The sequence below is a fragment of the Schistocerca nitens genome, chromosome 4, assembly GCF_023898315.1.
Source record: "Schistocerca nitens isolate TAMUIC-IGC-003100 chromosome 4, iqSchNite1.1, whole genome shotgun sequence".
NCBI classification, from domain to species: domain Eukaryota; kingdom Metazoa; phylum Arthropoda; class Insecta; order Orthoptera; family Acrididae; genus Schistocerca; species Schistocerca nitens.
In genome coordinates, this window is record NC_064617.1 from 398,454,494 (window position 1) to 398,470,305 (window position 15,812).

The 15,812-nt window shown below is 38.7% G+C and overlaps 1 protein-coding gene across 1 annotated transcript in view; it reads left to right on the plus strand.

Moving 5' to 3' along the window:
* Positions 1 to 4,807: 4,807 nt before the first annotated feature.
* Positions 4,808 to 15,812, plus strand: part of LOC126253089 (uncharacterized) — a 68,594-nt gene continuing 57,589 nt past the window's right edge. Inside the window, exons 1-3 of the mRNA XM_049954190.1 lie at positions 4,808 to 4,945; positions 5,116 to 5,266; positions 5,343 to 5,568. Of these exons, the coding sequence (XP_049810147.1) occupies positions 5,120 to 5,266; positions 5,343 to 5,568 (373 nt within the window). The 5' untranslated portion in view covers positions 4,808 to 4,945; positions 5,116 to 5,119. The remainder of the gene's footprint in view (positions 4,946 to 5,115; positions 5,267 to 5,342; positions 5,569 to 15,812) is intronic.

The following is a 15,812-nucleotide window of genomic DNA, read 5'->3' on the forward strand; positions in this document are numbered from 1 at the left end:
GACACAGGTCGCTCATGCAGTGGCTGCCTTTGCTCATGAGCCATTGTAAATCTGTTGCTCATATTGTGATTAAGTTCTGCTATCATCTGTAGTATTGGATGGGATAAATGTTTCCATATTTGGTTTTGTTTCATATAAACAGAAACTGGTGTTTCTTCATATTAAATGATTGTAAGTAAATTGATATTACTCTATTTTTGTTTATATCAGTTTCTCACACTGTCTCGCATTTAATGGAGAACTTCATGTTGGCACGTTTTGACAATATTGCTTTTGTTATCTTTGTCTTGGAATGTGCATGTAATTCTGGCTTTGAATGATGTTGCTTCTTTCCACTGAGTGCCAAGCATTTCACAGTGGCTGCAGAGTATGGATTTAGATGTAAATGTAGACTTGGTGACTAGAGCGTTCTTCTTTGCAATTGCAAAAAAATGGGACCGTAGTTACGCAAATATTTTCATGCGTTATTGATGGTTAGTATAAAGAGTACATTTTAGCAGAAGTCAATGAAAATTTCAGTGACCTCCATTAAATACGAGAGTACGAAAAGCGGATGGGAACAAAGATAACGTAGAATACGAGCAGTATACTTGCAATGCATTTAAATCGAGCAGTTCAACCACGGATTCGTATGCAGAAACAAACCACGTGACGAAACTAGCTTCTGTTTCGTATGAAAGAGAAACAAATATGGAATCATTTACCGTACATAATGTTACATATGAAATCAAAAATTAAGCAGAATACGAGCAACATGTTTACAATGCAACTGAAAGCGTGCAATACACACGAGAAGGTCATAATCACGAACATACACTGAAGCGACAAAAGTCACGGGATAGTGATATGCACATACACAGATGGCTGTAGAATCGTGTACACAAGCTATGAAAGGGGAGTGCATTGACGGAGCAGTCAGCTGTATTTGGAGGATCCGTGTGAATAGATGTCCGACGCGATTATGGCCGCACGACGGGAATTAACAAACTTTGAACGCAGAATGGTAGTTGGAGCGAAACGCATGGGACATACCGAGCGAGGTGGCGCAGTGGTTAGCACACTGGACTCGCATTCGGGAGGACGACGGTTCAATCCCACGTCCGGCCATCATGATTTAGGTTTTCCGTGATTTCCCTAGATCACTTCTGGCAAATGCCGGGATGGTTCCTTTGAAAGGGCACGGCTGATATCCTTCCCCATCCTTCCCTAACCCGAGCTTGTGCTCCGTCTCTAATGACCTCGTTGTCGACGGGACGTTAAACACTAATCTCCTCCTCCTCCTCCGCATGGGACATTCAGTTTCGGATATCGTTAGGGAATTCAATATTCCGAGATCCACAGTGTCAAGAGCGTGCCGGGAATACCAAATTTCAGGTGTTACTTCGCACCGCGGGCAAGGCAGTGGCTGAAGGCTTTCACTTAACGACCGAGAGCACGAGAGCAGACGTGTTTGCGTAGAGTTGTAAGTGCTAACGGATAAGTAAAACAGCTTGAAATAGCCGCAGAAATCAATGTGGAGCATACGATGAAAGTATCCATTGGGACAATGCGGTGAAATTTGGTGGTAATGGGCTATGGCAGCAGGCGACCAACGAGATTGCCTTCTCTAACAGCACATCACGCGCAGCGCCTGTTGTGGGCTCGTGCTCATATCGGTTGGGACCCTGGATGACTTGAAGACCATGGCACAGTCAGATGAGTCCTGATTTCAGATGGTAAGAGCTGATGGTAGTGTTCGAGCGTGCCACAGAACCCCTTAAATTATGTACCCAATTTGTCAATAAGATATCGTGCAAGTTGATGGTGGTTCCTTAATGGTGTGGGCTGCATTTACAAGGAATGAACTGGGTCCTCTGGCCCAGCTGAACCGATGGTTGGCTGTAGGTGGTTATTTTCGGCTACGTGGAGACCATTTGGGCCCATTCATGGACTTGTTGTTCTCAAATAACGATGGAATTTTTATGGATGACAGTGTGCCACGTCACCAGGCCACAATTGTTCTCGACTGCTTTGAAGAACATCATGGAGAATTCGAGCGAATGATTTGGCCACCCAGATTATCCGACATAAATCCAATCGAACATTTATTGGACTTAATCTAGATGTCAGTTCGTGTACATAATCCTGCACTAGCAACATTTTCGCAGTTATCGACGGCTAAAGAGGAAGCATTATGCCTTGATATTTCTACAGGGACTTGCCACGTCCATGCCACGCCGAGTTGCTGCACTACGGCAGGTGGTGGGCAAAAGGAGGTCCGACACGATATTATGTGGTGTCTCGTAACATTTGTCACCTCAGAGTGATTTCCACTTGATAACAGCCACATAGTCGAAAATGCGATATTGGGTGTGACGGGTCAGCAGAAGAATCGGTTTTGACCGATGACATCACATTTTAGTCATAGATATTAGTTTGTTTATTTTCGAGCCGTAGATAATACATCGGTTATCTTCTGTGGCAAACCATCATAATGGGAAATAAAAATAAATGAATGTGTTATTAAGAGATAGATATTATGTATACTTTTTGTCGTTTGTGGTAATTTTAAATCATTTGTGTACACATTTCGAATTGTACCTTTGTTTGATAGTGAGTCGTTCCAATTGCTGATTCCTCTTCAGTTGACTCTTATCTGGTACTACGCAGATCAACTAAAGAATTGGATACTAGTACTAGCGAAAGCCAAAAATTCGACATACATAACACTCGCATCTTGTACGTGAGTTGAACTATGAAGGTTGTATGCTATTCTCCAGTTGATCTATATTGGCCAATTGAAGTATGGGATACAGATTTTACGTTTGTCGCTCTTTTCGCCTTCGCAGTTACTAGCGAAAATAAAGATTCCGACATACATAAAATTTGTATTCTGTACTTCAGTTGAGTAGTATAGGTCAACTTAAGTGGTGGATACAGCCTATATATGATAACTAAGGTATTCCACGCCATTGTTACATAGTCCTAGCACTAGTATCCTACCCTTCAATTGACCTATACTGTATAGATTGACTGAAGAATAGGATGCTAGGACATTCTACTGCGAAAAAAGCGATGTGTGTCACATCAAATTCGAAATATGGATATACTTGGTATATGTTCACGATCTAATTTCTCCTTACTGCATTCCTTTGTTTCTCGACATTCGATCATGTCTTTGAAATATGTCATCTGTGATGTCATTTTTCAAAGCTGACTGGTTATATCCCATTCTTCAATATTCCCCACTTTACCGTCAGACTATCAGGCCCACCCATAAAGTATTTCTACTTCACAAAGCAAAAATACAGGTTATCGCGCCAATCCCGCGTTCGAATTTCAGTTCTAGAAGACTATGAGCGCTTCTGGCCTTGTGCTTCTGATATTTTGGTGTTCTGTGAGGAAGATCATAGCAGCCGTGGGGTTGGAGAGTTGAGGGGGGGGGGGAGGGGGGAGAGGAGGAATGTTTTTCTCTTAACCTCGCATCCCTATTAACTCAGATGCCACGCGCTGATTAGCTGCTGCGGTACAAATGGCACACGGAAATACCGTTTCTTGAAGATGTAGAACAGGGAATTCATCTTCAAATGTGTCGCTAATTTGCAGTAATGAATATGAACTTAAATCATTCAACTTGCAATACAACTTGGGAGTAGAAGACAAATGACAAAGCATTAACTAAACATCAAACTCCGTGTCTCATATCACATCCTGTTTAGTTTTTCGAAACTCTTCGGAAAGTCAACAGTGGATGACACCGATGAATGAAGATTATCTTAATCGCTAAATGATTTATTAATTAATAATGCCCACAAGTTCACAGAGCAGCTGCAATGCAACTGTTTGAAGGTTGCAGCTGGCAGCAGTTGAATGTAACACCTTATAACCTATTGCGACGCCATGGCCATAGTGACGAAGACTGCCGACCTGTGCCGATATGAATCGAGCAGATGCAGGAAGCAAAGTGATTCTGCTATGGGGACAGTACCTGTTGTTTACATTAACTCTTATTATTTTATTGTTTTGATTATAAGAAATTGTGTTTTAAAAATCTGAATTTCAGGAAGATATTTTGTAATAACTAATTTCTCATGGAAACTTTTATCACAAGTTTCCAACATCGAAACTTGTGATGTTTATGGTTAGGGGAAGGGGAGCGGTTTTGTGGTTAAAGTGGTGCATTGACTCTTAAAATTTTAGAAATTAAGCACTTGGTTTGTGGAAGCATATGCTGAATACACCACCAATCTGTGGATCAGAGGAGTTATTTACACTAAACAGTGTGCGTACGTATTAAGAGCTCCAGTGGTCGATTTGTAGGCATAGAACCACTTTGGTGTGACAGAGGATCGATTGTTAAAAGGGTGCGGTTTCAGTCCAGATAATTTATCTGTTTATCTCAGCTGACTGTCTTATGAGAACTAAAGTTGCGAAATTCGTTCACTTCTTTACGACAAATATGCAGAATATATCTTTAATTCTTTTCTGTACCTGTTGTCTAAATGCCTCCGCCCTCCAACAATGATCGACCAAAGCAGTTATGCGGCAGGTTGATCGATATATATTTGAAAAATCACATATTTTTATATTGCCTCGACTTCTTCATGTTTCGGATGCTCTGCCGGTTATGCCAGTAGTTATTATGTGGGAAAGGAATTAAAAAAGCTTTGATACAGTAATTTTCCAGATGGAAGTGTTCTCCACGCGCGACATTAACCTAGAAATCTTAGCGAGTATAGACGTCTAGGGCCTCGACGCCAAGGACGTTAAAATAAAAGACCTCTTGCTCGACGATCACGCAATCCAAGAAGATCTCTGTTCCCGCGTCATTTGAAATATTCACTGTTGAGCAGCGAACGGTGGAAGGACGGAGAAGAATTACTCTGAGTGATATTGAAGCACACCTTTCGTAATACATCGGAAGATTTTTCTTCGAGTTTAACTGAAAGCTTCTTTTTTCATTGTAGTAAGTTACCAGTTCATAGGAATTTACAGTATTAAGTGAACTCTAAGTGATACTGTTTTGAATCGTGATTGTTGAACATTTATTAATTTACTCTAAACTGTATATTACATGAATGTAAAGAAAGTAATCCGTGAAAGATGTTTTTATAATAAGCGCTTTGATTATTGCAGTAACATGCCTTTCAAGTCACTTACTGATGCCGAATATGAAGACATATTTAAAGCAGCCATTGGTGATTGTTACGAAGTGGAAAGCAGTTTTGTGGGCGATATTTGCAAATCACTTGCATACAAAGGATGCAATAAACGTAAAACTGTTGAGGTCTGTAAGAGCATCTACATAGCTCAATGTGTTCTGTGAAGAAGAAGCAATTATTTTAATTTTACGTTGTTTACAGGATGAAGTAGTGACGCCTAAAGAAAACGAAGCGTTAACACCTGGGGAGACAGCAAAACATGAAAGTCACACATTAGTCACCAGAACGGAAAATGTTTCAGAAAAACCAAAGAAAGTCAAACTCTTTTCTGCTCCTGAGATACTCGGTCAAAAGAAGATTATTCCAGTATTCAAAAGTAAACCGAAAACGAAAATTCAAGATTATCCAGAAAATAATGCTACAAAAAGTAAGTGCTGTCATATTAATCAGTTTGAAAGCCTATATTATGTGGACAATAAGTGGATAACATGTATGTAGGCTAGTGTAAGTTTTTGTATGTGTAAGAAGTTCAGACGTGAAAATTTTATACCCGGACCACGGGGTCACCCGTTGGTATTGTGCCATGTAGCTCATAGTCATGTACCCTTGTGACTACACCATGGAAGAGGTCATTGTAGAATAACCCGCTGTGAATTACTATAATGAGAATGTGCTCTTGGATCATTCTTTATAAACTTACAGATGTTTTAGTTGATTGTAAGGTGACCACTTCAGAGTTTAGTCTCCTTAGTAAAATTGCCAAATAGCACTGCCCTAACTAACCATTTTTGATAAATTCACGTTTGAAGGCTCAGGGTTGTGCACCTGGTCATTAGACAGACAGCAGTCTCTTTACTTTCAGAGATCTATTACCTAGTAATTATGCTTTCAGAGATCTACTTGCAAAGCTGGACACAATTATGATATTTAACATTTGCTACTTTTTATATAGTTTTTGAAAGGCTGGACTTTTTACTGTATGGAAACGATGGTTTGTGGCCCATTACTGCTTCCCCTCCATAATTTGTAGCCATTTTTATAACGCTATATATATTTTTTTCATGTGATAAGAGTGTGGATTACTAGAGATTTTTGACATTCACTTAAGCTAATTGGGAGGTAAGAAATAGCATATCATTATACATATTATTCTTACATACCCTAATGTATTGCAGGAGGAGTATAAAACTGAAGTAGGTGAATTATAGGTTGGGGTAAGCAATATAGCCTAATACAATAGCATTAACTTTCATGTAACATGAGTCACTTTCATGTAATTAAGTTTTTATACCAAGAGAGGTATTAGAGATAACTTTTATCTAGTTCAGTAATTTACTTCTTAGTGTGAATGTGTAACTACTATCACTACTAAAAATTTCACAGTTTCAACCAATATTGTAAAAACAGAAAATGAAATGTATAATGTGAGTCATGTAATCTGAGTCACAGTTGTATTATTTTAAGATTAGAAGAAGAGGATGCTCTTAGCAGCTGCAGAAAAACAGAGTAGGAGGAGGGAAAAGTTAAGGAGTGAAGGAAAATATGACGAATTTAAGAAGAAGCATCTGGAAGAAGCTAGAAAAAGCCAGCAGAAGCAGAAACAAAAGTTTCTACAGTTGACTCAACATAAGCAAAGACTGTTATTAGAAGAAAGAATGTCTAAAAATAGAGAGAGAGAGTTAGAAAATGTGGGTGACATAGGATGCAAGATCAGAAACCTAGTAAAGCAAGTTTGTCACCATATAAGTCACATAGTGCACTGGATAAAGCCATGGTTCCAGTGCTGCAATTGCTTACATTAGCAAGGTACTGTCAACTATACCAGAAAATGTGAAGGTAGTTTAAATCTCGTCAGATGCACCTTCCTCACAATTTAATATATTACTGCTGCTTTACCTCAATTTCAATCATTTCATAATGTGGAAATCTATTGGAACGTATTTGCTACATCCCATGCTAAAGGAGCCGTAGATGGAATTAGTGCAGTTCCGGAACTGCGAGTGGGGAATACAGTAAAAAAGCGAAAATTAATTGTAGGTGATGCATCAGCTTTCATTCAGATAGCTGCAAGTACCACAACTATGCAGGTTTTTCATGTGTCTATTGATGAAATTCAAGGAATCAATGTGAAACTAAACTGGCTCAAATATTCTCTTCAGCAACATCAGTACCAAAGATAAAAAGCACTCACTGTTTTCAGTACAAGAAAGGAGTACTACGAACATACCTGCTGTCTCCAAAGAATTTTGCTGCTGCAGCTCATCATACTGAAGAAATTATAGAAAGTGTGATAATTGGAAACTGACATAAAGTAGAATATGACAGTAAATTCAATGCTGAAGAAGTAAATGCAGTTTTTGGAAATTCTTACTTACTCAGTGCAATGGAGTGTGCTGGTCACTATTGGAAATGGCCTGTAAAATGTGATGAAATTATAAAGAAAATTAATCTACTTGATGTTGTCAGTGCAAGAGGAGATTTTCACTTCTCTGACTTTTTAATTGAAATTGCAGTTCATTTTCCCAGATGTCATGCTTTTATAATTTTTCATAGTGTTTGAAAAGTGAAATGGTAATGTTAAGTGTATGTTATTTGGCACATAATGTCATATTTTCATTTCTCTGCTTGCAGGAAAAAAGTTTTTCCAGCAAGAAGTAGAAGTAATATGAGTCACGTAACACTGAGTCAGGCACCTTTTTCAGTATATTACAATATATCACATGGTATAAATATTTTTGGAAATATGTAATTCTGTAATTTGAATGCCAACCTAACATGCATTTTCTGTGATAAAAACCAGATCCATACTCCTAATAGTTTGAGGACACTTTTGACCTAAAATGCACATTAGGAATAGGATATCCGAAATTTGTAACAGTGAGTACAGCATAAATTACATTCTTGTTCTTTAATTTTAATGCTCTTCCCTGCTTAAATAACACTTCAAGATCTTTGCCTGAATAACACAATTTATAATTGTAATTTACAAAAGAAAATATGGTTTATAGATTGATAATAAGTCGACATAATAAAACATAGATTTCAAAATGTAATGCGAGTCACCACGGAATCTCCCTTTTAGTAATTAGGTGACCTGCAGACCCAATTTTTTTTGTGGATTGCTACATAGGCCAATAAGTTGTAATAATGTATAAGAACTATGTAACATCAGTTGGATTTTAGATGAAAAATATTAAAAAAACACCTTTTTCAAGCTGTGCTGATAATTAAATTTGATGAACTTCGAAGTCCCTGGCCATACTTAGGCAATTGGATTTCAACTTGATTTCTTGCTGAGATGTTTAGCATTTTTAGGTACAAAGAATATCTAAATCACTTCACTCATTGGCAAAAAATAAAATGAAACTGTCATTTTCATGTACCATCAACATTCAACACCACAGGAACTGATAAATAAAAGCATATTTATTCCCTGAAAAATGTAAACAGTTATCAGTCATTTTTCATAGGCATAGCCCATATCAATTCAGGCAGGCTAGGAAAAAATCTTACCTTCATAGTCTCGGATGTTATTGAATTTAGCGTATGTAAGAAACACGTATTTTTTTTTGTTTTCTGCAAAAAAAATTGCTGCTACGAGATACAGCCCTCTAAAGGTGACACTGCCCGTACCATTTTGTAGATGGGAATTTTGGAAATTTTTTTTTTCCCCCCAAACAATCCTCCGTTAGGACTTGTCCAAAAATGTTCTTTTACTATAGTATTCTGAACTTTTTTATAATTTATGTTTTTTTTTTTAAGAAATGCCAATCCATATAATTTTGATTTTTTTCTGTTAATTAGTACCATATAGCTCTACATTCTCTGAAAAGGAGAGCTTCCACTTTTAGGTCAAACAGGTTTTGTAAACAATCGAAATTTTTGCCATACATAAAACCTGTTTCATTACCACATTATCACATAACATGCTCATAAAAATCAAAACCTAGCCTTATTTAACATAATTTTTGTTTTGAAAGATGAGTAACAGACTCATTTTTCCAGCATTTTAAATGGTTCCAAAATGTATGTGAAAGGTCCAAAGACTTCAAGGTTTCAATTTATACAACTTCTGTGCACTGAGTTTTGTACTGAACTTAGCCAGTCAATGAAATAAAAATGTGTTCCATTGCTTCAGTATTATCCTTGGATATAGAGTGATGCCTCCCTGTAGAAGTGATAGGAACTGGAGCACCTACAGTCTTCAAAACATTGTGAACAGGAAGTGAGCACTGATGGCATTGTTGCTGTCCTTCAGCTGGAAACCTATATCCAGCAGGTGGTCCATTTAGTAGCATAAAGTTCACTACAATTTCGTTTGACTCATAACTGGTATCTATAATCTCTGCAATCCACCAGTCACAGTCATACATACATACATGCCACAAACATCCCCCTTCTCAGGTTATGAATGTGAATATTATCCTACTGTTTCTGAGGAGTTGGCCAAATGAACGACATTTCTTCTTTCTTGCTCTTTAAAATGCATGCAATATGAGTTCACCCAGCACTTTGAGTCCAAAAATGTGTCTTCTGAATTCCTTTCATAGGAGTAGTTTGTTTGGACCATTCTTCTTTTTTCCGCTCACGGAATTTTTCGATTTCCTCTTTGGACTAAAGAATGAGGGCTGTGGATGTGTAAGATTTCATGACTCTTGTAAAATCCTCAGTATTCTGAATTGTAGCTGTATTTGGTCTGGAAAGATTATGTTTTGTATCATGGTATTTCTAGGCCTCCTACACCATCATAAGGCCCCTTCCCGAGACCAGTAGCACTGTATACCCAGTCAGTTGGCACAAGTGACTTACTCAATTCAAACACCTGGTAACGAGTTTTAAAATGACTAGGAGTGCCTTCAGAAATAATGATTATCTCCTCTGCCCGTTTGCAGTTGAAGAATTACTAGCAAAGCATGTGCTGAGTCATGTTGTGTGTCATCATTTACAACTGCAACACTTGTTTTGAAAATATGTCACTTCTGTAAAAACTGAAACCTGCTCATTACTCCAATGATACCCTTGTACTTCTTCTGGGAGGATTACAGACTAGTTCTCAGCAAAATCACAGTGAAGCACTAAACACAGTTCTTCAGCCTGTACACACCCTTTCATTTCTGCAATGTGGTGTTGCTATTTCTTCAGATGCTGCTGTGTTACTGCTTTCACTGACCATTTACCAAGTTCATCAATGAAACTGTCAAAGGCAACAGTTTTCTTAATTAATTTATTTTCTCCCACGTCACATATGTAATTTCTGCAGAGTTATCTGCTGCATCTTCCAGGCCAAGTGTCTATAAAGACAGTTCTTCCTTTCCAGGGCAGTCAGCACATTCTTGAAACAAACAAGTCTCTAGCTTTACATCACAGGCTACTAATGACTTCACACCCCAAACCAAGGTGTCATGTCATGCTCCAGTAAGTTCTTCAAAGTTACCACACAAAGTTCAAAATTTGTGCAGTACACACATAAACAGACATCTCTGGGTGGGTGTGGAACTACCCACTGAGGTCATGATGCATAAAATTTTGATCTTCCATTATGTGAAGTCGTATAGTTGCTCTTATAAACTGCAAAAGTTTCTTTAATACTGTGAGTCATGTACCTCTTCACTTTCACAACTTTTTTACCTTCAACTGTTACAATTATAGTGTCTTTTTTGTTGGCACTCTGGTGAGAACAGTCCCATTTATCTTCCAGATAAAATGACTGCCTCTACAGGATGACCATAATAGGGATCTGGTCTTCCAAAGACTCCTTTTACAGACCTCACATTTCTTGATTTGTCTAACATATCCTTCTATACTGATGGGACATGGTTCAAAATTGTTTTCTTTGAAAATGATTCTGGAATAATAGTTAAAACTTGCACCTTTTGACTGTAGGATTCACAATATTCAACAGCTGAACTGATATTTGTGAAAAATTCCTGGCAAGAGGTGCAAGAGCGCTTTTGTTCATTTCCTTCTGAAGATGGCATTTCTACTTTGAAAAGTGTGGCCAGTTTTGCTGTAGTGTATTCATCCATAGCTTTAGTAATTCTCTGCGTTCTTGAGCATAGAGCTTATGGCTCGACTTCACTGACCATGGTTTCTTGACATTTCAAACGGTTCTTTTCAAAAAACATACTGCAACTGTGTCAACAGGCAAATTCTTCACAAAAACACAGAACTCACTGGATGGTCTCAGATTTCTTAGAAACCACTTCAGTAAACAAATTATTATTGAACAACTACAATACAGAAACCTGCAATGAACAACCACGACAAAGAACCTGTCAAGAAACTACAACCAAGTGTAAGTATCTGCAACAATGAAAGTGAAAAGAAATAACTGCAACAAGAAAATGACAAGAAATAACTGTAACAAAGACAATAGAAATAAACATTGTAACAAAGAAATTAGTAAGAAACAACTTCAATGATTCCAGAATGAGATTTTCACTCTGCAGCGGAGTGTGCGCTGATATGAAACTTCCTGGCAGATTAAAACTGTGTGCCCGACCGAGACTCGAACTCGGGACCTTTGCCTTTTGCGGGCAAGTGCTCTACCATCTGAGCTACCGAAGCACGACTTACGCCCGGTCCTCACAGCTTTACTTCTGCCAGTATCTCGTCTCCTACCTTCCAAACTTTACAGAAGCTCTCCTGCTCTGGAAACATCCCCCAGGCTGTGGCTAAGCCATGTCTCCACAATATCCTTTCTTTCAGGAGTGCTAGTTCTGCAAGGTTCGCAGGAGAGCTTCTGTAAAGTTTGGAAGGTAGGAGACGAGATACTGGCAGAAGTAAAGCTGTGAGGACCGGGCGTGAGTCGTGCTCGGTAGCTCAGATGGTAGAGCACTTGCCCGCGAAAGGCAAAGGTCCCGAGTTCGAGTCTCGGTCGGGCACACAGTTTTAATCTACCAGGAAGTTTCAACTTCAATGATGACATACATTACCCAACTTAAGTGGAAGCTCCCCTTTACAAAGAATAGAGTACTACATGGTACCAATCAAGAGAAAAAAATCCAACTTTTCTAGATTGGCATTTTCGAAAAAAAAATTTTTTTCTGTAAATTATAAAAAGAATCAAAGGGCGACAGTAAAAAACTTAGATAGATATGTCCAAACGGAGGATACCATTGTAATCATAAAGCAGTAATCTTTCAGATTAAAAACTCTAACAAAATATCTAGAACTGTTACAGAGATACAGCATTTAAAATTTTTTGCGAAATCACACCTTCAAAATGGTGTTTGTAGCGTCATCTTTGGAGGCAGGAATTTTTTTGGAGAAAAAAAAACGTGTTTTTTACTTACTCCCGAATTATAACAAATACTAAATTCAATAACATCGGAGACTATGAAGGTAACACACATCCCTGAAGTAATATGGGTTATGCCCATAACATATTTGTTTTATTACAGTCCTTAATATTTTTTCTGCGTAAAGAATTACAATAGACAGCCTGGATGCTCAGGTGTGGTGATATACCCATATTCTGTTACTGTAAATTAAAAGGACAATTTCAGTGACATAAAATAAAAACAAATGATGAGAAACAGTAAAAATTTTTATACATGCATAGAGAGAGAGAGAGAGAGAGAGAAATTCTGCAAAAAACAGTTGCATAAATGAATTCAAATATAGAGAATGAAATTGTGTTTTTAATATTTTTTCAGTCATGCAAATATAATTGTTTTCCTTCAGATCTTGATTAAAAGATGAAAAAAGTTCACTTAAAAGTTAGAGGCATAGCAGTCATTGTTAAGTTTATACAACCTTGTATCATGACTTCATAATGATGTGACATCCAGCTTACATACATCATTGGAGAAGGGGACCCAAATACACACATCAAAAAAAGTTTTGCATCACCTCGGTTCTGAGAGTTCCAGAACCTGTACAGAAAATTGCAATACAGGTAAACCTAAACACCATTCTCGCCCTTTATATTGCTCATGAAAACCACACATTGCATGTTATGCCACCATACAGTGAGACCTTCAGAGGTGGTGGTCCAGATTGCTGTACACACCTGTAGCTCTAATACCCAGTAGCACGTCCTCTTGCATTGATGCATGCCTGTATTCGTCGTGACATATCCACATGTTCATCAAGGCACTGTTGGTCCAGATTCTCCCACTTCTCAACAGCGATTCAGCATAGAACCCTCAGAGTGGTTGGTGGGTCACATTATCCATAAACAGCCCTTTTCAATCTATCCCAGGCATGTTTGATAGGGTTCATGTTTGGAGAACATGCTGGCCACTAGTCGAACGATGTCGTTATCCTGAAGGAAGTCATTCACAAGATACAAGATGTGCACAATGGGGGCATGAATTGTTGTCCATGAAGACGAATGTGCCGGTTGTTGTGGTTGAGTGGTTCTAGGCACTTCAGTCTGGAACCTCGCGGCTGCTATGGTCGCAGGTTTGAATCCTGCCTCTTGCATGATCGTGTGTGATGTCCTTAGGTTAGTTAGATTTAAGTAGTTCTAAGTCTAGGGGACTGATGACCTCAGATCTTAAGTCCCATACTGCTTAGAGCCATTTTTGGAAGACGAATGCCTCGCCAATATGGTTGCACTATCGGTTGGAGGATGGCATTCATGTATCGTACAGCCGTTATGGTGCCTTTCATGCCACCAGCGGCGTACGTCAGCCCCACATAATGCCAACCCAAAACAGCAGGCAACCTCCACATAGGTGCACTCTTTGAACAGTGTGTCTAAGGTGTTCAGCCTGACCGGGTTGCCTCCAAACATGTGTCCGACGGTTGTCTTGTTGATGGCATATGTGACACTCATTGGTGAAGAGAACGCGATGCCAATCCTGAGCAGTTCATTCGGCATGTTGTCAGGCCCATCTGTATCGCGCTGCATGGTGTCGTGGTTGCAATGATGGACCTCACCATGGATTCCGGGAGTGAAGTTGCGCATCATGCAGCCTGTTGCACAGTTTGAGTCATAACACGATGTCCTGTGTCTGTACAAAAAGCATTATTCAAAATGGTGGCATTGCTGTCAGGGTTCCTCCCAGCCATAATCCATAGGTAGCGGTCATTCACTGCAGTAGTAGCCCTTGGATGGCCTGAGCGAGGCATGTCATCCACACTTCCTGTCTCTCTGTATCTCCTGCATGTCCAAACAACTTCAGTTCACTCCGAGACACTTGGACACTTCCCTTGTAGAGAGCCCTTCGTGGCACAGTGTAACAATGCGGACAGGATCCACGATCGAACCACGGTATTGACCGTCTAGGGATGGGTGAACTTCAGACAATACGAGCCGTGTACCTCCTTCCTGGTGGAATGACTGGAACTGATTGGCTGTCGGACCCCCTCCATATAATAGGTGCTGGTTATGCATCTTTGTTTACACCTTTGGTTGGGTTTAGTGACATCTCTGAACAGTCAAAGCGACTGTGTCTGTGATACAATATCCACAGTCAATGTCTATCTCCAGGAGTTCTGGGAACCAGGATGATACAAAACTTTTATTGATGTGTGTAGCACCCTTCCTGTTGGACCTTGAAAGGAATTGTGATTCAGCAGGATACATGCAGTTAACCTCAACATCTTTAAATTCATGTTCCTGTGGTGTAAGATGTCTTCTCAGAATTTGATCTTCTGTGAGGAAATAACAAATGTATGAATGTCCTGTATTTTGTAGAGTGTGTATGTGAATAGTGCAAATATTTGCTGATGAACAAAGCTCCTCATTCAGAAATGTATAATTTCAGCCTCTAGTGAACTGATACAAGTTCAAACACTTGCTACACCTTCATGGAGCATTGCCAGAGCAGCAGCTGCTTTTGGTGTATAGAGCACGATACATTTAGCAAGGAAAGTTAAACACATAATTCAGGAGTGGCCAAAAGATGTTATGAAACTGTGAAACATGACGTAGTGAAGTTTTGCAAAAACAATAATCTTTCAAGACTTTGTGCAGAAATGAAATATGTTTCTGTAATGGTAGACAATAAGATGGTCCCCATGCAGAAAATACATATGTTAGATAATCTGAAAGAGTTGTAAACAGTATACTCCACAAAATACAGGATATTAATATTTCTTATATTTCTTTTCAAATCAGATATAATGGTTTCTTGGAACGCAAGTGCAGTACAGTGAGGAAGGTTCCAGGAACATGATTGCACAATGAATATTTTAGTCACTAATAGTAACTCCATTGTAATGAAGAGACTCTGAACAGATACAAATGGGACTACTGTTGCTACTGCAGCTCTTGAAAATGCTTTGTTGGAACAACTACAAGTGGGGCAGTATGTGGCTTTCAGATACGGCGAAAACTGCTACATACAGCACATTTCTGAGGTATCATAAATTTCTGGACCTTAACAGCATGCTTTAGCTGAATGACAATTCTTTACATGGCCTGTTAGGAATTGTTCTGTATGGGTCCCCTTCTCCAGTGTTGTAAGTAAGGTGATTGTGCCATCATTACAAAGTCACAGTGTATTGTTTTAAAATGTGACAATAAGTACTATGGAAAGATACTGTCACTGACCTTTAAGTGAATGTATTTCATTTATTAATTAAAATGTCAAGAAAAAACAATTTTTTGTGCATTGTGGAAGAGTTTTAAAAATACTATTTCCTTCTCTGTATTTGAATTCTTTTATGGAACTGTTCTTTGTAGAGTTTGTGTGGCTATATATACCTATTCATGTG